Consider the following 25,454-nt stretch of genomic DNA (forward strand, 5'->3'; position numbering starts at 1 on the left):
GGTAGAGATGGGAGGGGGTGGCTCTGAGAGACAAAGGGAGGATATCTAGCACTGAGCCTCCTTAAAATATTAGTGATCCTTTGCTATGCACTCATTTGTGAATGATGCTATATAATTTGAGACTCTAGGATTTCTTAGAGGCTGATCTTTGGTCTTCTCTATGATGAATGGAGGGAGAAAGGACTAGAATTGAGGACAGGACCTGAAATGCTGGGTTAGGGAGAGATCTGAGAGTCTAAGATTTGTATACCAGCTTTTAATAATGTCCTAATTTTCATTCCTGCAACTCAGCTCTGCTTTCCAAATCATCAGTGCCTCTAGTGGCTGAAATTCTCAGGATTTCTGTGAGACATACAGCTTTTTAATCCTCCTCTTCTCTGCCAACTCCTTTACAATTTCTCTGTCTACTTTCCATCTTTCAAAATTTGTTGATCTCGTTTCTGCTATCATCTCCTTTCCTAATATCTCTGTATTTATATCTTTTTGTCTTTTGTCCTTGTATCAGTTAGCTTAGGGATCAGAGAGACCATCTGCCATGTGTGATGAAAATTCTTAGATATTTTTATAAGTTGACTCATGGAGAATATAAATTTCATAAATGGACTCAATTGAATGAACTAAGCGGTGATTAATAACAATTTCATCTACTAAATGTTTATGTCTAGAAATTCATGAATCTGAACACTATAGTACAATGAAAAATACTGTTTCATAGTTACCATATAGGTGACTAGTGTTTTGGTCACTTTTTTGTCATTTAAAACAAGGAATGTTATTACTGTTTTTAACGTGGACTCATATACCTGGCAGGGATATATGTATATCCATCACTTCTTGTTCTGCTCATTCTATGACAAAAGTGCTCATACACTGAAATTGCAAAGCATGAGAGGGAAAGAAGGAAAAGGGATGGACTATCCACCTTCAATGATCGAGAGTTGGCTGCACCAGATGCTGCCAAAAGAAATCTGCCCGGTGTCTGTTTTATTTATTTATTTATTTATTTAATTTATTTTTTGCGGTACGCGGGCCTCTCACTGTTGTGGCCTCTCCCGTTGCGTAGCACAGGCTCTGGACGCGCAGGCTCCGCGGCCATGGCTCACGCGCCCAGCCATTCCATGGCATGTGGGATCTCCCCGGACCAGGACACGAACCCGTGTCCCCTGCATCGGCAGGCGGACGCTCAGCCACTGCGCCACCAGGGAAGCCCCAGTGTGTGTTTTAATCAAACATATGTATAAGTCAGTCCTTTACATTTGTAGTTTAACAATTGAATTATTTCCATTTAACTGGCAGCAGATGGTGTGTGATTATTGCCTTCCTAATAAAAAAAAAGCCTGTCAGTACTTGTTAAATGTGGATTAAGCCAAGGGTTACTGAAACTGCTTGGGTTTTCATGAATACAGTTAATTCAACTTGAATTTGGCAATTAAATTGTGTAGAAATCACATAAATTATATATGCGTTATGCATCTTGGCACCTCAGCTTCAAAATGAAGTAGTTGGGTAGTGAATTCCTCTTGGAGATAAAACTTATTTTTGCTATTTTAAGTTAGAAAATAAAATTGTCCCTGTGTAAACATGGGCGGTAGTTTGCATACTTTAAAGTTCATTATGCTTGTGAGATGTTCTCCAGCCGGAGTCCAGGGAGACTGTGCAGCCTGTTCATCTGCCCGGCATTCTCACTGGTTTGAAGGAAGGCAGCTCGGAGGTACTGCAAACACAGTACCTCACTTACCACCCCAGCAGCAGAGTGAATGTAAATGGTATTTTCAACTCTTCAGAAATTGTGATCACATTTTTTTAAAAAGGTAAATTATTATCCAGCAGGTGTATAAGCCTGTTCAGAAGAGTTGAGGCTCCTTTAAAAAATTGACTCTTTGGGTCGAAACTGGAGTAACTGCAGTATCATATAAAGTTTTCGGGATGGGATGAGTGTTTGATTCAGTGGAACCTATTGCATTATGTATTGATAGAAAACAACGCAAGTCATTTGGTCTCAAGCTTGAGGTTTCTGTGTGTGGTATATATTTTTTTATGAGAGTTGACTTTTTAGAGGGTTGGTTTGGTTGTTATTGTTTTCAGGGTTTTTGCCTCTCAGGGCTTTGCCTCATCTTTCATCTTCATGATATTTTTCTGGGAAATCTGTTTCAGGCATGGCACAGGGATGGTCCCTACTGAAGCTCCCTTTGCTCCCTCCAGGCCTCAGTTGATCTTTCTGCTCAGTGGATCCAACACTTTCCTTTCAGCTCATGAGAGCTCATCACTCATTTTTCTCCTGACAGGCTTAGATGCCTCTTCCTTTGATTTAGAAAAATACCTTTGCCAGTGATTTTTTTAAAGGAAAGTTTTTAGAAGGTGTGTGTGTGTGTGTGTGTGTGTGTGTGTGTGTGTGTGTGTCCTGAGATTCTAGAATAGAATAGGAAGAGACATAGAAAAAAGATACAGGAAGGCTGTGAAGGTAGATGTATTTTGGCATTTGAAGGAACTTTCCAATAAAGCAGGACAAAAATTCCACCATCGATTAGGATTTGGGTCCTTCATCTAAAGTCAGTCTGACACAAGTTGGGGAACACAATAGGCTGAACTGTATACAGATCCGTAGAAAATCAGTAATTGAATATCAGTAATTTTATGAGACACAACATGATATTTTAAAGTTGTTTTTTTTTCAATTAGAATTAACAGGACTTGGTAACTGATTGCATTCGGTGGTGAAAGAGGAAGGAGTTAAGTGACTTTGATAAATGTTGATCTTTGGTGTTTATCTTGAATTTAAATTCATGGTCATTAACATCAGGATAGATAATAGCTGTCATATAAAACTTTGTTTCAGGCACATTTCTATGCTATTTATCTCTGTCTATCCATCCAATCAGTGAATCTTCTATTCTATGAGAAAGTATTATTATTATTCTTGATTTATGGAGCAGGAAAGGGAGGGTTAGAGAGAGAGCTTAGCTAACTTGCCCAGATCACATAGGTGAAAGGTGCTGGAGGCTGGGTTCTCATTCAAGATCTCTGACTCCAGAATCTGGCCCAGAAGCCCCACGTCATCCCGCAGTGGGTTCTGAATGCCACCCCCTGTCACATACTTGTCCCTGGTGCATTTCTTCTCCTCTCCTCTCCTGTGGGACTATTTTATAGATCTCCTTTCTCCTCGAACCTCCAGTATCTCCTCTCCTACATGCATTTTCAGCTCATGACTTTGTTTCTCCACCACTGTTAATTCCCCGTCCTCCTAAATCTGCATCCATATATATACTCTGCCTCACCTCCAGAGGATCAACTGTCCCAGCAGCTCCTCCCCTAGATAGTAGAGCATATCCCCTTTACTCAGCGACATTCCTGTAGCAATAGTCTCATAAGCATACAAACCAGTTTTCATTTCTCTTCTTAAAAAGAGAAACTCTTTTTATCTCACATCTTCTTGTCAGTTACTCTCCTACTCTTATCCCCACTGTGACAAAACTCTTGGAAAGAGTTACCTATAATCAATTCTCCAAATTCCTCTCCTCCCATTCAGTCCTGAACTCTGAGTAGGCTCTGGTCTGCTGCTCTTGACAGTCACTAATAAGCGTCGCATTGTTGCAGTACCCATCTGTCCATCTTTTCTTAGTTGATCTCTCAGCTGCATTTGACATAGATATCACTCTCTCCTTTTGAATTCCATCTTCAGTTTAGTTTCCGGAATGCCAGACTGTCATGACTTTCATCCTACATTCCCAACTGTTGCCTCTCTGCCACTTTTGTTCTTTATCTTTCTGACCTCGAATTGCTGGAGTGGAATAGCATTCAGAGTTTTTCTTTTCACTACCTTGGTGCTCTCATCTGCGTCATGGTTTTCAATATTGTCTGCATCAGCTTTTCTTGGGCACCATTTCGGATCCTCAGAGACTCTCTTTTGTTTCGGCTTTTCATTGCCTTTGAAGTGCACCCCTGCACCTTTTGTCTCTTGCCTCCTGCATGCCATAGATTATTGGTGTTCTCTGAAAATTCATATGTTGAAACCAAATCCCCAAGATTTGGGACATGACTTGGTCAAAGTGAATGCAATCAGAGACCTCACTTTTTTTTATTGTTTTTTTTTTTTCTGGTATGCGGGCCTCTCACTGTTGTGGCCTCTCCTGTTGCGGAGCACAGGCTCCAGACACTCAGGCTCAGCAGCCATGGCTCACGGGTGCAGCCGCTCCGCGGCATGTGGGATCTTCCCGGACCGGGGCACGAACCCATGTCCCCTGCATCGGCAGGCGGACTCTCAACCACTGCGTCACCAGGGAAGCCCCGAGACCTCACTTTTATAGAGACCTCAGATTGCTTCCTCTCCGCTTCCTTCATGTGAAGACATGGAGAAAAGGCTGTCTATAAACCAGGAAACGAGTCCTCCCCAGACACTCAATGTGCTGGTGCTTTCATCTTGGACTTCCCGGTCTCCAGAACTATGAGGAATAAAGTTCTATTGTTTATAAGCCACCCAATCTATGCTATTTTGTTACAGAAGTCCAAACGGACTAAGACACCGCAAGAGGCTTTGTGCCACCTGGAGACCTCTGCACCTGTGCAACCCATCCATACTTGTGCAGCCTGGAGTTTACACCACTGGGACATGAGATCCAGTGGGTAAATTCTCTCCTCTTTCACACTTTTTGGCTCTCCTATCATAGTCAGTTTTGCTGTTCCATCCCCTGCTGCTTTAGTTTTCATCACTACTTCACAACTCTCCAAAGAAAGGCAGTGAGCAATGAATATCATTTACATTTTCCTCTAAGTCCTCCAAGTATAGCCTTGACAAAAATATATCTTTTCATTAGATTACAGAATTGTCTACAACAATCATATTCTACAGTCCTGTTTCAGGCTGGATGCTCTCTATTCAACGCTAATTTACTGCGTTAAATTACACTTACTATATAACTGTATACCTTTGGATTGTTTTGTAAGTAATTTCCCTGTGTTTCTACAACATACCCACACATCATAAATGATCATTTTTCCTTTCCTAATTTTGCTTCCTACTTACTAGTGGAGCAATGATAGTTGTCTTGCCTTCTGTATAGGTACTATTCCAACTTCTTATTGATGGTTTGATGTTATGTTTAGCTTAGTTAGTGAATCTTTCTAATTTCTCTCTTAGTCCTGCTTGCTTTTGTTAATCATCTGCCTTAAACGTACCTTCCAGTGTCTTGCAGCAAGTGTCTCTGACTCATGCTTTCTCACTTCAAACCCATACCATACACATCTTCTATTCTCTGACTGGATTTTATTCAGCTGTAATTCTAAGAACTCTGAACACAAACAGGCCTTTAAAAGGTTGAAGCAAAAGTAGTTCAAGAGAGAATAGAATGGTGAATAGAATGAGAAATACCAGACGTGTCCTTGTTTACCACTGAAGAGCAAAAAAAGAAAAAAAATCATTATTATTCACTTGGACATCTTCCTGTTCTTGCAAGTCTTTTTTTAAAATAAATTTATTTTTGGCTGCATTGGGTCTTCATTGCTGCGCACGGGCTTTCTCTAGTTGCAGGGAGCGGGGGCTACTCTTCGTTGTGGTGCGCGGGCTTCTCATGGCGGTGGCTTCTCTTGTTGCAGAGCACGGGCTCTAGGCACGCAGGCTCAGTAGTTGTGGCACACGGGCTCAGTAGTTGTGGCACACAGGCTTAGTTGCTCTGTGGTATGTGGGATCTTCCCGGACCAGGGCTTGAACCCATGTCTCCTGCATTGGCAGGCGGATTCTTAACCACTGCGCCACCAGGGAAGCCCTGCAAGTTTTTGAAGGACCCTTCTAAGAAGTTTTTTAATAATTACAAGCAGCCTGTCCCGTGGCTCCCTCCCTCCCTCCCACCCTTATCTCTGTACTCTTGCCAAAGAACAAAGGGTAAAGGGCAAGTACAAAAGCAAACGTCATAGATGTTAAAAATAAAAAATAAATAAATTAAAAAAAAAAGCAAATGTCAAGGAACCGTGCATCACTAAGATTTAATCACATTTGGCATATTCCATGTCTGATTTATTTGTGTAGCTTCTGTCTTTAAACCTACAAGCCAGGTCTTGTGTATGTCATGTGGAGTGATAAGAGTTTTGGTCACTTGTTAGATAACATAATATGGTCTAAGTTCTACTTTTTTTCTAAACACAGACACATATGAATACCCAGTGAATTTGTTTTCTTTATTTATAATCATGTATTTCCTGAACTGAACTGGTCACCTTAACATCTGAACATCTGTTGTGATGTTGTCAAGCTGTTAATGACTTACTACTTTAATCTTCCAATATGTTGGTTTCTAATCCTTCTCTCTGTAATGATTATTATTTGTTGTCACTCTTCTCTAGCTGTCTTTATCAAGGGTTGGCTTCTCAAACATTACAACAAAAGCTTTTGATGAGACAAATATTCAATAACTGTTCAGTGGAAGGATGGAGTTGTACTAGAGACCTACATATATGGTTTAAGTACAAAAATTAAATTGTGAGAAGACTGGAGTGAGATTCTTCTAAATCATATAGAATATCTTTGTGAAGATTTGTAAACCTATATGAATTTTATTTTAAATAGAATTCCTTTTCCTAAACAGGGTTTCAGTGTTGCCAAGTTTAGGGATTTCATATACCCATCAGCTTTCTTTGGTATAGAGTTTTACCCGGGAATATCTATCATACTAAAACAGTGTTCTTCCCTGTGTACCATTCACAGTCTGATACAGAATTAAATAAATGAGGTAAACTCAGATCAAATAATATTGTGGATGGCTACCTTCTCCAGTTATTCCACCTTACCAAATCCTACCCTTGTGCAAATACGCTGTTCCCATTGTGGGAAATATGGCGAGGCTTCCCGTCAAGCTTGCTTGTTGGTTCAGCATGAGATCCTGAAGTTTACACTTGGACCTCAAGCAGCCTAGTTTCTCCTCTTCTGGGATCTATGCGCCAGTGAGTGCTTGCTGGTTGCTCAGCTCAAGCTGTGTGCTCACCATCCTGCTCATGGAAAGTACCCTTGGTAGAAAGAGGGGCCTTATTTCCTTCATCTTTCATTTACTACTTGATATTTCTCAGATATTCTCTACCATACTACTCTATCAGAGAATCACTTTTAATTTCCAATAGAAACATTTTTTTTTTGCAACTGTGCAACTAGAGTTCCTATGAATTTCCAGCAAGACTGTGAGAGACCACTATTGCTATTCTCATTATAGCTTAATGAAAAGTTATCTTACACAAACCATTTTTAAGTACCCTTATGTTAAAATCCACAAGGTAAGTTTCTGGTTTGGTTATAATTTTTAGAAAATATGTCTTTAATAATAAAGTTTTCTTAAAGCAAGTTGAATAGAGAGTAATCAGAAGAGATTCATTTCAAAATATGCCCTTTCCCTTAAATTTGAAATCAATGTTTTATCTTCTTAAAATCAAAATCAATATTAAATACAAGGAAGGAAGAGTCCATGGGGCCACAAGGCTATGTTAGACAGCCTGGCTACTACGGCATTGTATTTCAGTAAACTCAACTGCAAGCTGGGGACCTGAACCAACATGCCCCTGCATCTCGCAAGGTCGCTTTTCAGTGGGATGGACTTTGAACGTGGGGTTGGTGGTCGATTGAGATCATCACCTGCCTCCACCTGCTGTCAAGACTTTGGCTAAGAAGAAGTTTAACCTTGTGCTCATAGATACCTTGAAAGAGATACTCTAATATTTGTGGAAAATCTAACCTCTTTACACCCTCTTCACTTCTGCACAGTTAGCTCTCTGTAGAGTTGTATTTATTTTATGGCAGAAACCAGTACTAACAAACACCCATCCCACTGTGGAAGAAAGCAATAGAACCCCGCAGTTTGAGAGATCATACAGTTTTGATTACTCCAGGGTCTGTGGATGGCTCTTCTTCAACTAAGAATGTAATCATCACACTATATACCCAAGTCCTGTGGGAACAAAATTGTCGGCAAAACATTCTCAAGTCTTAAAGGCAAAAATTATATGTTTAGTTTGGGGGGAAAAAGGTCATTATAGCACAAAACTTTCTCTAAGGTGGTGTCATTAGCTTTGTTATAATGTCTAAACAGTGAAGGGATGGTTTCTGGAAATTTTTCTGTGCTCTAGACCCAGATTCTTGCTATCCAAGCTCCCTTCTCGCTTCTCTACGAGGTATTAGAAGACTTTTCCTGCTCCTGCATCTCCCAGCTCTTTATTCTTCATGAGGACTGCCCCTCCTACTGCCTCATTAGTATCTTGTCTTCCATTTTAGCATCTGCTCTTAGACCTGCATAACAAGAATGGTCTAGGAGAGAAGGTGGTAAGATGGGGTTTGGGGACTGGTGCACTCATGACCTTGTGAGTAAAACGGACACCACTCAGAATGGTATGTGGGGCAAAATAATTCCTGACACAAGGTGACAGCCCAACTGCTAATGATTTTACCAGTAGTGACCCGGAAAATAAATGCCCTCGAGGATGCAACGATTAGGTTATTTGAAACCAAAGCTTTCAAAGACAGCAGAGTTGGCTGGTTACTGCTAAGTGGTATTAGTGCCCTGCAGAGGGATGATGAGAAACTGCAGGTCCTTGGGAAGCAGTTCAAGGCTCAGAGTGAGAGCCGGCAGGCCTGCTATTCTCAGGTCAGGCCCTGGCTGGGAAAACCTTAGACCCTGAAGTGTGAGACTAAAACATCCACGTGAATGCCCCGAACCCTCAGAACCTATCGGTGGTGTGGTATCGTCAAGGGGTGAGGGAAGGTTGACCTTCTGTTGACCTCTCTCTCCACTCCGGTGTCTCCACACCTCTCGGCAGGTGTACTGGCTGTCCCCGCCCCAAGCTGGCAGTGCTATGACATTCACGAAAAGAGTGGCTAGCTGCTAGAATTAACATAAATTTCTGCACACACTGAGGATCTGTAAACACATCTAATGCACTTTTGTCTCTGAAATCCTGAGTTGATGCATCCTTTCTCCCAGGATGGGTAGAACAGCTGGAAGGCATGGGGAACGGGTGTTAACCTTCCTACTGATGTGGAAGTAAACAACGACCACCCAAATGAGGACACACAGAGGCTCTTTATTCCCAGCTTGGTCTAGCAAGAGTTAGTCGCTGTCATTTGCACAGACTCAAAGGCAGGCAGCGAAGTAGGGAAGTTTTATAATGAAAAAAAGGGCTTCAGGTGTGGCCTCATTGGACGTTGTTGTCATGGGGAAGCCGGAGGCGGACTAACGAATAACACGTGAGGCACGTTATCTGATTGGTTTGGGGACCGTGTTTGACTCTCTCTGGTTGATCTTGAGTTGGAAGCAGGGGCATAAAAGGAGAGAAGCTGGCAGTTATAGAGCAAGTCCTAACCATTCTGCGCCAGTTGCTGCAGTGGTTGTGGTTTAGTTTCCTGGCCTGGTTGCCACAGAAGTGGTGGGTCAAGTTCTATCATCCCATGTGATCTGGCCACTGTCTATTTCTCTACTCAGTCTCTCACCAGGGCGGCTCCAACAGCTGCACCTTGGCACTTTCTCTTGTATTTGGTGCTCCTTTCCCCACATGCTACCCCATTCTCTTCCCCCGCCCTCCCTGAAATCTTTCCTTTGGGGGGCTGGGGAGGAGAGGGTCCTCCAAGGGCCAGCGCTTCCCCCATGCTACAAGATGCTGCAGAGATCTCTCCTCCAGGCAACAGATGCCCTCCTTAGGAGCTGTCCCTGTCTCCTCTCCTTGGCTGCCAGGCCCATAACTAGAGTTAAATCCCAGCATAACCTGGCCGTGGATGGGCTGGGCTTGATAACAAAGGAAAGAAATTATACACTATAGAAGTTGTAAGAATCAGTCATACATGCCATACCGTGCAGAGCCTAAGGAGAGCCCCAGGACTGGATTTTGAAGGTTCTGGAATATTGGCCTGAATCAGCAGTAATTCAAGGACTTGGGAGAACTTTTTCACAACACAGGATTTTAAACCCTAGCAACGAGTCCAGGGGGTGGGGTGAACTCATTTCTCAGGTGATGCTTACAAGCCTGGAGAAAGTGACGGACAAAGGCAAACAAAGTAGATGTGCCCGAGTTTCCAGGGCAGAGAATATTGCTGCGGGAGACACAGTATAGAGGGCTGGGGGGAGCCCAGAGGGCACATCACTGACCAAGACCATGAGGAATGTGCTGATGAAAGGGTCACCGCCACCACCACGTTCAGTGGTGACTCTCCTTTGCAGTCCACACCTTTTGATAAGATAAGTGGTCACAGGATGTGGCTCGTTCTTATCCAAGGGAATGGTGGGGCCCTGAAATAATAGAGACCAGGTAGCAGGATCTAACTGCCAGAGGCCAAGAGTCTGTAACTGAGGTTCCATAATGATCCTCAAGGTCAGAGGGGCAGCTGAACGGCCTTGACCTGCAGGAAGTTGTGGATGTGGTTATTAGAGCTTGGCATCGGAAGGGGGAACACAGATGGGCAGACAATGAGGGCGTTGCTTCACATCTGCCAGCAGAAAAGGGGGAAATGGAGGTGCAGAAGGTTGATGGTTGTCAGCCCAATAAAAATCATGACCTCTTGCTCAGTTCCTGGACTCAGCCTAATTTTTTTATATTAATAGACTTTACTTTTTAAAAAAATTTTATTTTATAGACTTTACTTTTTAGAGCAGTTTTAGGGTTACTGAGAATTGCTCTTTGCACAGGAAGTACAGAGAGTTTGGCATAACCCCTCTCCCTTGCTTCACCCCCACAGGTTCTCCTATTATTAGCATCTTGCATTAGTGTGGTATGTTGGTTAGAACTGATGAACCAATATTGCCATTATTATTCACTAAGGTCCATGGTTTACATTAGGGTTCACTCTGTGTTGTGCAGGACTGGGTTTTAACAAATGCATGACGTCAGGTATCCACTTTCACAGAATCATATAGGATACTTTCAACACCCTAAAAATTCTGTGCCCCATCAATTTCTTCCTTCCTTGGAACCCTAGCAACTACTTATCTTTTCACTTTCTCTATAGTTTTTTTTTAAATTACTTTGAAATCTTTATTTTTTAAACATCTTTATTAGAGTATAATTGCTCTACACTGGTGTGTTAGTTTCTGCTTTATAACAAAGTGAATCAGCCATATATATACATATATCCCCATATCTCCTCCCTCTTACGTCTCCCTCCCATCCTCTCTATCCCGCTCCTCTATAGTTTTGCCTTTTCTGAAATGTCATACAGTTGGAATCAAATCTATCTTCTTTTACTTAGAGTATTTAATTTCCTCCATGTCTTTTCATAGCTCATTTCCTCTTATCACTAAATACTGTTCCATTGTATAGATGTACTACAATTTGTTTATCAGCTCAGCTGTTGAATGACTTCTTCATATTTTCCAGTTTTTGGTGATTATAAATAAAGTGTTATAAATAACTTGTGTGGACCCAGTTTTCAAATAATTTGGTTAAATACCAAGGAGGGTGATTGCAGGATCGTAAGGTAGAGTGCGTTTAGTTTTGTAAGGAGCTGCCAAACCGTCTTCCACAGTGGCTGCACCATTCTGCGTTCCCACCAGCAGGGCATGAGAGTTCCTCCTTTTTTGGATTTTAGCCATTTTAATAGATGTGTAGTATTATATCATTGTTTTAACTCACAGTGACCTGCACACGTGTTATGTTGAGCATCGTTTCATATGCTTATTTGCCATCTGTATATCTTCTTAGGTGAGGTAACTAGTCATACCCTTCCCTCATTAAAATTTTTTCCCCAGATTAATAGAGATACAATTGATGTGTAACACTGTGTAAGTTTAAGGTATCAAACATGTTGATTTGATGCATTTATATATTGAAAAATGATTGCCACCATGGAATTAGCTAACACCTCTGTTATGTCATATAATTACCATTTCTTTTTTTGTGATGAGAACATTTAAGATCTATCCTCTTAGCAATTTTCAGGTGTTATTAATACAGTATTATTAAGTATAATTGCCATGCTGTACATCATATCCCCAGAATTTTTTCATCTTTTAAGTCAAACTTTGTATGCTTTGACCAACATCTCCTCATTTCCCCCTTCTCCAGTCTCTGGTAATCACCCTTCTATTCTCCATTTCTGTGAGTTCAGCTTTTTTGGATTCCATATACAAGTGATATACACGATTTGTCTTTCTTTGTCTGGCTCACTGCACATAATGCCCTCAAGGTCCGTCTATGTTGTCCCAAATGGCACCATTTTCTTCTTTCTCATGGCTGAACAATACTCCACTGTATACATACACCACATCTTCTTTATCCATTTATCTGTTGACAGACACTTAGGTTGCTTCCATATCTTGACTGCTGTGAATAATGCTCCAATCACTATGGGTGTGCAGATATGTCTTTGATATCCGGTTTTCATTTCCTTTGTATATATACCCAGAAGTGGGATTACTAGATCATATGGTAGTTTTACTTTAAATTTTTTGAGGAAACTACATACTGCTTTCTAGAGTGTCTGTAACAATTTACATTTCCAACAGTGCACAAGAGTTCCCTTTTTTCTGCATGTTCACCCACAATTTTCTCTTGTCTTTTGATGACAACCATTCTAACAGGTGTGAGGTGATATCTCATTGTGATTTGGATTTCCCAGGTAATGTTGAACACCTTTTCATGTACCTTTTGACCATTTATATGTCTTCTCTGGATAAATGTTTATTTGATTCTTCTGCCCTTTTTTTTTGTGGTACGCGGGCCTCTCACTGTTGTGGCCTCTCCCGTTGCGGAGCACTGGCTCCGGATGCGCAGGCTCAGCGGCCATGGCTCATGGGCCCAGCCGCTCCGTGGCATGTGGGATCTTCCCGGACCGGGGCATGAACCCGTGTGCCCTGCATCGGCAGGCGGACTCTCAACCACTGCGCCACCGGGGAAGCCCCTGCCCATTTTTAAAATTGGATTATTTGTGGGGGGTTTTGTTATTGAGCTGTGTGAGTTTTTAAAAAAATATATTTTGGATATTAGCCTTTTATCTGATATGCAAATATTTTCTCCCACTCCATAGGTTGCCTTTTCATTTTGTTGTTGGTTTCCTTTGCTTTGCAGACGGTTTTTAGTTTGATATAGTCCCACTTGTTTAGTTTTGCTTTTGCAGCCTTTGTTTTTGGTGTCAAATCCAAAAACAAACAAACAAAAAATTGCCAAGACCAACATCCAGAAGCTTACTCCCTGTGCTTTCTTCTATGAGTTTTATGGTTTCCGGTCTTGGATTAAAGGCTATAATCCATTTTTCTTTTGTCCATTTTTGAATTAGATTTTTTTTAGTTGTTGAGTTTTCAGAGTTCTTTGTTATATTGGATTACAAGTCTTTTATCAGATAAATGTTTTGCAAAGATTTTCTCTCAGTCTGTGGCTTGTCTTTTCACTCACTTAACAGAATTTCAGAGACACATTTTTAATTTTAATAAAATCAAGCACCCATTTTTTTTCTTTTATGTATAGTGCTTTGGGTGTTATATCTAAAAAGTCATTGCTAAACCCAAGGTCACCTAGATTTTCCCCAAAGTTATTTTCTAGAGTTTATAGTTAAACTTCTTACGTTTAGGTTTATAATCTATTTTGAGTTAATTTTCATGAAAGTTCTAAAGTCCATGTTTATATTAATATTTTTTTGCATGTGGTTGTCCAGTTTTCCCAACACATTTGTTGTAAAGGTTATTCTTTCTCCATTGAATTGCCTCTGCTCCTTTGTCAGAAACCAACTTACTGTATTTGTGTGGGTTTATTTCCAGACTCTCCATTCTGTTCCATTGATTAATTTGCCTATTCTTTTACCAGTACCACATTGTTTTGATTACTGTAGCTTTATACTAACTTGTGAAGTCAGGTGGTGTATTCACACTGTTGTGAAGTCTTCCAGTGTTGTTGTTCTTCAGTATTGTGTTGGTTGTTGTGGGTCTTTGCCTTTCCATATGAACTTTAGAATTACTTTGTGGATATTCATAAAATAGCTTGGTGGAATTTTGATTAGAATTGTGTTGAATCCATACATCCAGTTGGGAAGAGCTGTTAACAACATTAAAACTTCCTATCCATAAACATGGGATATCTCTCTATTTAGATTTTCTATCATTGTTTTAATCAAAATTTTATAGGTTTCTTTATACTACTCTTGTACATACGTTTTTAGATTTATATCTATACATTTCATTTTGTGGGTGCTAATAAAAATAGTTCTGTGTTTTTAATTTCAAATGCTAATTGTTTATTTCTGGTATATAGGAAATCAATTAACTTTGTATATTAACCTTGCATCCTGCAACCTTACTTCAATCACTTATTAGTTTCAGGGTTTTTTTTATGTGTGATTTTTAAAAGATTTTCTACATGTAAAATTATGTCACCTGTGAACAAAGGCAGTTTTATTTCTTCCTTCCCAATCAGTATATCTTTTCTTTTCTTTTTTTGTCTTACTGCATTAGCTAGGTCTTCCAGTGTGATATTGAATAGGAAGAGAGGACATCCTTGCCTTGTTTCTAATCTTGGGGAGAAAACACCTAGTTTCTCACCTTTAAGTATGATGTTAGCTATAAGTTTTTGGTAGATGTTCTTTATCAAGTTGATAATTTCTTTATTTTCCTAGTTTTCTGAGGGTTTTTATTATAATTAATGTTGGATTTTGTCCAATGCTTTTACTGCATCAGTTGATATGATCCTATAACTTCTTTAGACTCTTGATGTGATGGATTATATTAATTGATTTTTGAATATTGAACTGATTTTACATACCTGGAATAAATTCCACTTGGTAATATATACAGTGGCATATAATTATTTTTATACATTTTTGGATTTAATTCTCTAGTAGTTCGTTGAGGATTTTTATATCTATGTTCATGAGAGATTGGTTTGTAACTTTTCTTTCTTTTACTGTCTTTGTCTGATTTTGGTAATAGGGTAATGATATCCTCACAGAATAAGTTAGGAAGCATTCCCTCTGCTTCTGTTTTCTAGAAGAGATTGTAGAGAATTGGAATAATTGAAAGAACTACTTCTTTTATCAAGGGAAGGTGGAGGGGAGGGGTAAGGGATTCGAAGTCCTTGCCGTCATTGCAGTCATCTGAATCCTCAGAGTGCATGACTTTCTTCACTTCTGGAAAAGTTTTATTTCAAATACTGCCTCTCCATTCTTTTTTTAAAATCTCCCCTGTAAGTTTCATTTAGTCATATTTTGGACCCTACCATTCTATGTTCCACAGTCTTAAACTATATTGTAAAATGTGTGCTTACATCTCTATGGTACATTTTGTACATTTAAAAAATACCTGTCTTCCAATTCACTAAATTCTTTATTCATTTGTTTATTTTCTTCCTACTTATACCATCTACTTTTCTTTCATTCTCAGTGATTATATTTTTCCTGGTCACTTTAACAAAAGCATGGTTAGTCTCTTCTTCCTAGAGCTTATTTTAAAAATTTAATCTTTTTAACACTTGATACATAATTATTTTGTATTCACGATGACATACTGCCAATATATGACATTATCAGGTATCTAATTGTACCTTTGCTTATTTTTTTGTGCTGGCCCTGAGTCATAGTCTTGTTTGTCATTTGCTGGTTAATTTTTCGCTGTGAGCTCTTATTTGGATGGTCATAATCTATGGGAATCCTTATTGAAGGTGCCAGGAATTTTTTTCCTAGCATACTCTTCCTCTGGCTTTCTGTAGTGATAGCACTTCTATTTCCCTATCTTACGTAAATAGAAATCTTTTAATGACCTTTCTCAGTTCATCTTTCAAGATTAGAGCTCTGGGTCACTTTAATCTGCAATAGAGCTTCAGTATTTACTCACCCCTTCTTCTTGCATCTCATACTTTCTTTCAATGATTATTCCACATTAATTCTGGAATTTTCCTTAAAATACTCTTTAGGACAGTCATTCAATAATAAACTCTGTTGCATTGGCTATATCTCCTTCTATCTCCCTTTCAACTCTTGGGTATTTGCTCTGCATTTTGTAGGCTCAGGGCTCATTTATATATTTTATTTTATGGTACATGGGCCTCTCACTGTTGTGGCCTCTCCCATTGCGGAGCACAGGCTCCAGACGCGCAGGCTCAGTGGCCATGGCTCACGGGCCTAGCCGCTCCGCGGCATGTGGGATCTTCCCGGACCGGGGCACGAACCCATGTCCCCTGCATCGGCAGGCGGACTCTCAACCACTGCACCACCAGGGAAGCCCCTCATTTATATATTTTAAAGCATTTTATATCTCACTCCATCCAGCATCTACCTTTTTTGTAGCTTGAGAGTTGGCTTATTTTTTTATAGAAAACATAATCCACTCTTTTTAAGACCAAATTAGAAGCAGTGTGTGTACATTTTTTATAAAGGTCGTATATGCACTTCCCAGGTTGTAAATCCTTGTAAGTTAGGTATATTGTCTTATCTTTCATTGTATCTCTCCTATCTCCCTATGCCCAGTATCTAGTGTAAAGTAGGTGCTCAATCTTTTAAAAAAGATAAAACATTATGGCATTTCTTTTTAAAATGAATTTGCTCTGTCACTTTGCCTCTTGGAAGTCTCATCCAGAAGCAATATAATTCAATTAAAATTATATAGTCAAGCTCCATCATTTGTGATCTTGGACAATTGAGTAATATTTTTTTTAAAGTAGAAGTAGGGAACAATGCAAGATGTTTTGGACATAATGAGACAATATGTATGATGCCCGCAGCCCAGTGTTACAACACTGGATCTCTAAGACGTGTTAGCTTTCCTCGATAAACTAGATAAAAAAATCCCTGGCTGCTACCAGTTTATTTTTTTGCCCCTTTTGGTATATGTAGAGAAAAAGTGATAGAGAAATTATCAGTTGAATATAATTTTATCTTTTGGCAACAAAATATAAATTTACTTTATAAACTATTATACTACTGGATTATACTGATTTACCTTAGGTGCCACCATTCCAGTTCATTTCTTGTCTAAATGATGAATGGCACTTGAAACAGTACAGAATAATGTTATTTTTTTTTATTTTTATTTTTTTTTGCGGTACGCGGGCCTCTCACTGTTGTGGCCTCTCCCGTTGCGGAGCACAGGCTCCGGACGTGCAGGCTCAGCGGCCACGGCTCACGAGCCCAGCCGCTCCGCGGCATGTGGGATATTCCCGGACCGGGGCACGAACCCGCGTTCCCTACATCGGCAGGCGGACTCTCAACCATTGCGCCACCAAGGGAAGCCCGATGTCAGACTATTTTTAATGTTCAAATCATGATAGACCTGGTAGAAAGAAAAATTTTACTGTTCAAGGATGTGTATTGATTTTTGACTTTTTTTTTTTTTTTTGTGGTACGCGGGCCTCTCACTGCCGTGGCCTCTCCCACCACGGAGCATAGGCTCCGGACGCGCAGGCCCAGCGGCCATGGCTCACGGGCCCAGCCGCTCCGCGGCATGTGGGATCCCCCCAGACCGGGGCAGGAACCCGCGTCCCCTGTATCGGCAGGCGGACTCTCAACCACTGCACCACCAGGGAAGCCCAAGTAATGTTATTTTTAGTAGGTGGTAACAGTTAATAAAGGAGTTTCCCAGCTGAAACTAGGCAGTAAACAGCTATGACATCAATGAAATATGTGATTTTTTTTCTAAATGGAAAATGGTGAACGTATAAAATGTTACGGGACCTAAATTCAGAATCCGGATGTAAAACTGAAATGTTTGTGTTTGCATGCCTTTTTACACTCTTCTGCTTCATCTTTCTCTTTCTTCTTCTTAACTTTTTCTCATTTTTACTCTCTTCCTTCCTCCCTTCCTTCCTTCCTTAAAAAGGAAAACCTGGAATGAGCTTTGACATGATGCATTCCTTACTAATTTAGTGTAGGGGGATGGTGTAGTTCATTGCCAATGACACACAAATTGCAATTTCAAAATCTAAAGGGCCTTTAAAAATAGCATGAGATTTAGAAATAGAAAAGCCACATTGAACACAAGAAATGTATATCTTATTTTTTCTTTTTGGATAAATATCTCTTATTTCAGTGAGACAGCAAATTTGGGCGCTTTCTCTATATATCTTTTATGTAATGGCATTTAAAAATTTCACATCTTGGGCTTCCCTGGTGGCGCAGCGGTTGAGAGTCCGCCTGCCGATGCAGGGGACAGGGGTTCATGCCCCGGTCCAGGAGGATCCCACATGCCGCGGAGCGACTGGGCCCGTGAGCCATGGCCACGGAGCCTGTGCTCCGCAACGGGAGGGGCCGCAACAGTGAGAGGCCCGCGTACCCAAAAAAAAAAAAAAAAAAAAAAAAAAATTCACATCTTGCATTTATTTACATGTGCCTAGCAAAAATTGAAAGGATGGTAAGCCCTCATAAATTACATTCAATAAGAAATTACTTATTGAGCAACATCTGTCTGCCTGGAACTTTGCTAGTAACTGGGGATACAATAGTGAGAAAGTCACACTCCAGCTCCAGTCTTACAGACTAACAGGAATCACTGAAGTAAGCCTGCAATGACCACACCAGCCCCAGAAGTGCTAAGATCAGTGAGAACAGAAGGCTGTGAGAGAACCCAGGAATGAAATTTAACTCAGCCTGAGAAAATAAGCCAGGATACTTTAGAGGTAGTCCTTGAAGCTGGAAACTAAAGAATAATGAGTATTCACCTGGTGCTTGGGGTGGGAAAGGGATCTCAGATCTGGAGTCTAGAGGTGGCATGTTCAGAAAACTGCTAGTGTGATAATTGAGCAAGATCTTGATTGAGAACTCAGAGGAAGATGTAATCAGCAGTGAACTGCAGAAGGTAAGCTGTGTTTGCAAGCCGTGCTAGGAAGTATGGCACTTCCGGAAATATGTAGGAGTGGCCTTATGCTTCAGAGTGATCACTCTGCCTTAAGGATGGGAAACGAGTTTTGGATAGTGGAAACATCTGGTTCAGGGTGTTGCTGAGTTGAGAATTGATGAAGTCTTGACATATATAGAATGTGTGAGACTTGATGATTGATGGGTAGAACGGGTAAGGGTAGTCCAGGACCAACATATAGGCTCCTGGCTTGGCAAGATGGACAGAAGAAGGCGCCATTCACTGAAATATAGAATAAGGGAGTAAAGACAGACTGGTTGGTTGGGTGGGGGGAAGGAAGATGAAATTAGTTTTTGATTCAAGTAGGCAAGTCAATTAGGCTATGTGTTTTGTGTGTGTGTGTTTGTGTGTGTGTGCTGGAAGAACACTTAAGATATTGGTTTGAGTAACATGTCATATCAGGACTTCAGATATAGATTTGGGAGATAACTATGTATAGATATTACTTGAAATTATGAGCATGAAGAGGAAGCCTAGAAAAAAGTGTAATCTGAGCAGAGAGGAGGACTAATGTTGAACTATAAGTATAGTCAACATTTAAGAGATACACAAAGAGAGAAGTAGGCAATGTGTTTCTTAGAATTCATTTACAAAGCAGAGAGGTAAGGAGAATGAATATTTCTGAAATTGGAATGGAGCACAGAGCAATGAAATGCGAAATGGTCAATTATAATAGGGCAAATTATGGATTTTCCTCCTAGAATCCTGAATGCTCATATCTTAGAACATTGTTTTTACTGAGTCTTTTTTCTTAGAATATTTGGAAAATCTGCTTTCTTTGTATCTTCTTTAAAAGCACAGAAGCGTTTTCTGTCCCTGATCTATGGTTTTTTCCACCCTGCATTCTCCAGTCTCTTCTTATAGTCTTGGTGTCTCCGTCTCTTGCAGTTATAGTGCAGAAATTAAAAGAAGATAGTTGAATAGAACTTCAAGATGCCTTTAAGAAATCAAGTATAAAGGAATATTTTGAATATTTAACTCCATATAATTTCTATAATTCTTCACCTTCATAAAATTTTATTATTTATAATATAAAGTTCAGGTGTTCTGAACTTTAGTGTACTGTTCATTCTGAATATGGATTCTGAAATTGTATGTTTCACTTGTAAAAGCACATGAAGATGAATTGACATGAAAATCTGTGTACTGCAGAGGAAGAAACACTGCACTCGGTAGCAGGATATTTGAATTCCAGTTTCTAATACCAAATTACTGTGTTTCCTCATAAGTATCCCTTAACTTTCTTGGGTCCAAGTAATGTGATTTGGAAAATAATGATCCCCGATGTCCCTTCAGTTTTTAAAATTCTGTGGTTTTCAGTTTATCTAAGCAAGCAATGCAAAGTTTCCATTCAGTGATAGAGGACAAGCATTTCATTCTCATGAAACAGTTCTAATAATTGGGCCTGAAGTATTTGAATGAGTTTTAGTGACAATAATGTTCTAAATTACATGAACATGATTAAGCATAGGAATTAATATAGAACCTTTTATGTTACTTATAACTTTATTGTAATTTTCCTCCCATTTGTGTGCCTGCCCTTTAGTAGTTAATGCTATGTCCTGAAAGAAAAATTTATCATAAGGGCTTAAATTGTTTAAACATGGTATACATAGGGCAATAAACATCTGTGATTAGCTAGATAGAGAAATGGTGCAATTGTTCAAGTTAAATATTTTCCAAAGACACTCCCCTGAGAGAGTAAATGAACTGCCTTGGACTCATTTGTTAAGAGTTGCGGATAGTTACCAGCAGTTTCAGTCATAAGAAGCAAATCTGGAAATCAAAAAATAGAGAAAAGTGAAACCCACCCGTTACAACGGCCTGATCTCTAAGAAGACCTATCAAACAGTGCTCCTCTTCCTGGCCGGAATGTTGGCTTTCCTGAAGAATGAAGCTTTTGGTATCCTTTGGATTTCCTGCGTTTTCACCTCTGTACTGGTTCAGCAAGGAATGGAAGCCTTTCAGTGTGACAATGGGGTCTCCTTGCCTCCTGACAATGTGTGTGACTTCACAGATCAGTGTGGCGACATGAGCGATGAACGACAATGTAAGTTCCCTTCCTCTCCCTCCTCCAAGTCCTGTCCACCTTTAGTCCAGAGGCTGCTGAGCCGCCTGGGGGAGGCTAAGACACCTGGCCCTGCATGGATCCCATTTATATGCCTTTAGAGTCAGTCAGAAACTAAAATACTCTTTTTAAGAAAGAGACAGATCCACAAATAAAAATAAGTCTAATTAAAGGGTATCAAATTGCTAAGATTCTAACTAAATGGGATGTATTTTGAATCAGTTTTACCAATTATAAAGAAGGAGCGAAATGTAGAAAGGTAGCTTTTAATGGTATATCAGTGGAACAAGATTTGAAAGAAGCTTGTGACTGCAGTTTTAAAATGCTGTGATGGAAATTATGAACTTAAGTTTGAGTTCAGTATGGGAATATTTGAAATGAATTTTAGGTTGGGTGAGAAGATTTTATTTTTGCTTATAGGACACTACCACCAAGTGAGTTGGTACCTCTCATACACAGAGCATAACTGACTTATATCCTTTGATTCTAAGGCAGAGGAAAAAGTGCAAGCCTCAGAGGGTGCAGGGCCCAGACTTGGATCCTGGGTGAACCATCTACTAATTGTGTGATTTTGAACCTCCAGTTTATTATAAGAGGTCATAAAGTGAGATAAACTGATCTCACTGGCAGGAAAATACTCCAGGTATAACATTAATAAAAGTTTACCAAGGGAAGATATGGGTAGAGACATGCATGTTTCTGTAGTTTCTATTATCAGTATCACATCCTGAAAGAAGACTGCATTTCATCAATGGAACTAGCGCCCTTCCTACAGTCACCTTTCATAAAAAACATTATCATACAATTAAATAGGTTCATTCACGTTGATTTTTAGTAACTATTGACTCAATTATTTAGAGGCACTAAGTCTAGTATTTTAGAGCAATGTGCTCAAACGTATTTTCTACTTTTTATTCAGATACTATATTAATTAGTGTTTACAGAATTCTTCATTTTCTTCTCCTACATAAGGTTCTACATGTTTGTTTTTACCATTGTTGGAATTCTATTCAAATATTCAGTCGTTATTACTTTAAAACAAGAGGAGTGATTACTGAATAATTTCTTCTCTTTAGAAGGAAACAGGTGGAAGATTTTTCTCCCATAGTTTGGGAATTGTGATCGTGCTGTTTGCACTTTGTGTTTAACAATTCCTAAGACGGGGATTCATTTTATATTTGTCCCATTTCCCCAGAGACGCTACATGTGGATGTGCTGTCCTTTCTCTGGCCTGTCTGGGGAAAGCCCTTGCTGTTCTTCGGTGAGCAGCTAAGATGAACCACTCGGTTGGTTTGACAAGAAATGCAAAGTCCCTTCCATCACTAATCCCTCTGAAGCGTCCTTTCAGTGTGGTTGCTGTGATAACATGCGTAGTCCCGCTTCAGGGAAAAGGTTAATGCGAAAGAAGGGGAAAGCCGCCGAGTGGGCAAGGTCTCCGCTACATGAAAGATACTAATAAGCCCAGCCTTAGAGGAGAGTGAAGGAACGGATTTGTCGAATAAACAAATTTCATTTTAAATGTTACACTGGGAGGTCACCTTTTGGCTTTTTCGCTTTTCATTTCTGAGAAGTTTCCACTTCGGTATTTTATTTAAAATGGGATAACCTGTAGATCAAATTGAGAATCACTTTAAAGCGTGAGTTTCTTTTGTACACCCACTAGGGGGAAAATATTGTGGAGGAATAATGATGGCCAAGCAGCTTTTCTCTTGAAAATTTGTGATGCTAAAATTATAGACAAGATTTTTTTTTTTTTTACTCAAGCTGACTTTATAATGATGTTTCAGTAGTCACATTTTGGGAAAAAAATTAATCTGTGACCCTCTTTAAAGTACAAATGGTGTGAGCTTTAAAGAAATAGATTAATATGTTGACTTTTTAAAATGAAATTGGCATAGTTGAAATTGAAATTTGGATGCAACTGATTCTATTAATAGTGTTTTTGAAATTTTTTAAATTTTACATGATGGACCTGTTTTTCAGAATACTTGAACCTATTATTTTAACTCAGTATTTTTAAAAGATATTAGATTTAAAAAGACTAAACCTTCACAGTGAAATAAATTCTATTTATACACAATATTGAACACAATAAATCGTGAGCAAGAAAAATAATTTTTAGGTGTAACAACTATTTGGTTCTAATGTTGACAAGAATCTCTCTTTATTAGAATTTATTAATATCCTGAGCCAGGGAAGTACATGTCGTGGTACTGATCTGGGTATTTTTAAAAAATTATGTTTCTAGTGTTGCAATGTCTGCTTCTATGCAGAACCCCATTGCCTGGGCTTCCTCATTCTATTAAGCACAGCAATAATTTAGTTCCTCTTCTAGTAATTGTTCAGAATTATTTGATATATAAAGGCTTTACTATGTTTTAGTTTTACTCAACAGTAAAACAGTAATATTACTTATGTTGCTATTCAGATCCAAGTCAACCATAAGACTATAAACTGTAATGTTGATACAGTGTTACAATGTTGAGATATATCCCCTGCAGTGGGTTTCTACCACTGGAATATTACCAGAAAATACTCCAGTATTTTCTCAGAAATTACTCCAGTAATTAGATAATTACCGTAGCATACCTGAAGTTAGTATTAACATTAACTGTTCCATACGTTTACTTTTAGAGCTAAAATTACTGTGACTCAAAATGGAAAAATATATTCAGTTAAATAATTTCTCCCCTACGTACATGTCTTACTTAAGAACATTTCCATTTGGTCTATTTTCAATACTTTGATTTGATGAAATATATCATAAAGTTTTGAAGTATTACCTAACTTCTTTTGCAAACTTTTTTGGACTTAGGCATAATAATTTTTTCAAAAGGTCTTTACTTCATATAAATCTAAATTTGTATGTGAAATGTGTGAAAATTACATTAGAGGTGCATTCTGAAAATCTGAGAGGTGATAGCGTTTAATCAGATGATAGTAAGTACATTGTTTCTTCAGTAGGATGACATAAATGTCAACTACTTTTAAAAGTAGTTGTAGAAGTTCATTAAAATACTTGAAGATAAGCATTAATAGAGTGAAATGTGAGATTTCATGTGCAATATTTATCTTACCACTACATTGGATGCAAAATGTTTTAAGCATATTTTTTATTAATCAACTAAAACTCCTATTCATCATAGCAAAATGTCTCAGTTTGGGCTATTATAACAAATTCTGTGAAATTTACTAATCTTGAAACAGTGTTAAAGTTAAAATATGGTTTGGAAATCTTTTTCTCATGTGACAGTGATGGTATCTATGTCAAATTCTTGCCAAAGATGTGCTCAATGGCTTGAGATTAAAGGCAACTATATGACAAGATTCCAACTTAAGTAATACTAGATAATTCTGGTGTGAGCTATGGAAGTTGTAATTCCATATGCTATCACATACTTTTCTGATTTACAGTTTTTCCTGTTTTTGTTTCAATGAAACTAATAAAATTACTTCAGTGTGAAAGATAAACATTTCCCTGATAAAAATTAATTAATGGTTTCACATTGCCAGGCCAAATAATAGCACTCTTTCATGGAAATCTACTTTTGAGAATACATTTTATTTTGATTTAATTGGACTATTTTGAATTTATTTCATCCTTTGCAGGAACTGGCCATTAATTTTTACATTAAATGAGAGTAAGGGAGGTAATTCTTTGTACAAATGTTTTTATATGCTATCTACATGAAGGAAATCATTTTCTAAACAGTAAAATGTATGTAAAATTTTGTGACTACTTAATAAATAGCTTTCCTCAAGAAGGGAAGGAGATAAAAGCACTTAACAATCTTGGAATAGAAAGAAATTACCTTAACACACAAATGGCTGTATATGAAAAACCCACAACTAACGTCATACTCAACAGTGACAGACCGAAAGCCCTCTTTCATCACTTCTGTCAACATAGTACTGGAAGTCCAAGCCAGAGCAATTAGTTAAGAAAAAGAAATAAAAGCAATTCAGATTGGAAATGAACAAGTCAGATTATCTCTGTTCACAGAAAATGTGATCCTAAATGTAGAAAACTCCAAAAGTCTATGAAAAGAATGTCAGAACAAAGAAACAAATTAAGCAAAGTTGCAGGATTCAAAATCAACACACAAAAATCAGTTGCAAGTCTGTGCACTAACAATGAACAATCTAAAAAGGAAATAAAACAAAGTCCATTCATAATAGCCTCAAACAATATAAAATACTCAGGAATAAACATAACCAAGGTTATGAAAACAAAAAATTGTTGCTGGAAGAAATTAAAGAAGATGCAAATAAATGGAAAGACACCTCATGTTCATGGATTGGAAGAATTAATATTGTTTAGATGTCAGTAGTACCCAAAGTGATCTATAGATTCAAAGTAATCCCTCTCAAAATCCCAAGAATACTTTTTGCAGAAATAGTAAAATTCATCCTAGAATGCATATGGAATCTTAAGGGACCCTAAATATCCAAAACAATCTTGAAAAAGAACCACCTTATAGCCCTCACACTTAATGATTTCAAAACTTACTACAAAGCTACAGTAATTAAGAATATGGAATTGGCATAAAGACAGACACTAGGCCAATGAAATACAATAGAGAGCCTAGAAATTAGCC

At 38.8% G+C, this 25,454-nt stretch overlaps 1 protein-coding gene across 1 annotated transcript in view; it reads left to right on the plus strand.

Annotated features, from left to right (window-relative positions):
• The first annotated feature begins 8,408 nt into the window (after positions 1-8,408).
• Positions 8,409-25,454, plus strand: part of MALRD1 (MAM and LDL receptor class A domain containing 1) — a 598,156-nt gene continuing 581,110 nt past the window's right edge. The window contains exons 1-2 of the mRNA XM_065871795.1: positions 8,409-8,615; positions 20,583-20,838. Of these exons, the coding sequence (XP_065727867.1) occupies positions 8,409-8,615; positions 20,583-20,838 (463 nt within the window). The remainder of the gene's footprint in view (positions 8,616-20,582; positions 20,839-25,454) is intronic.

The sequence above is a fragment of the Phocoena phocoena genome, chromosome 2 (assembly GCF_963924675.1).
Source record: "Phocoena phocoena chromosome 2, mPhoPho1.1, whole genome shotgun sequence".
Taxonomy (NCBI): Eukaryota; Metazoa; Chordata; class Mammalia; order Artiodactyla; family Phocoenidae; genus Phocoena; species Phocoena phocoena.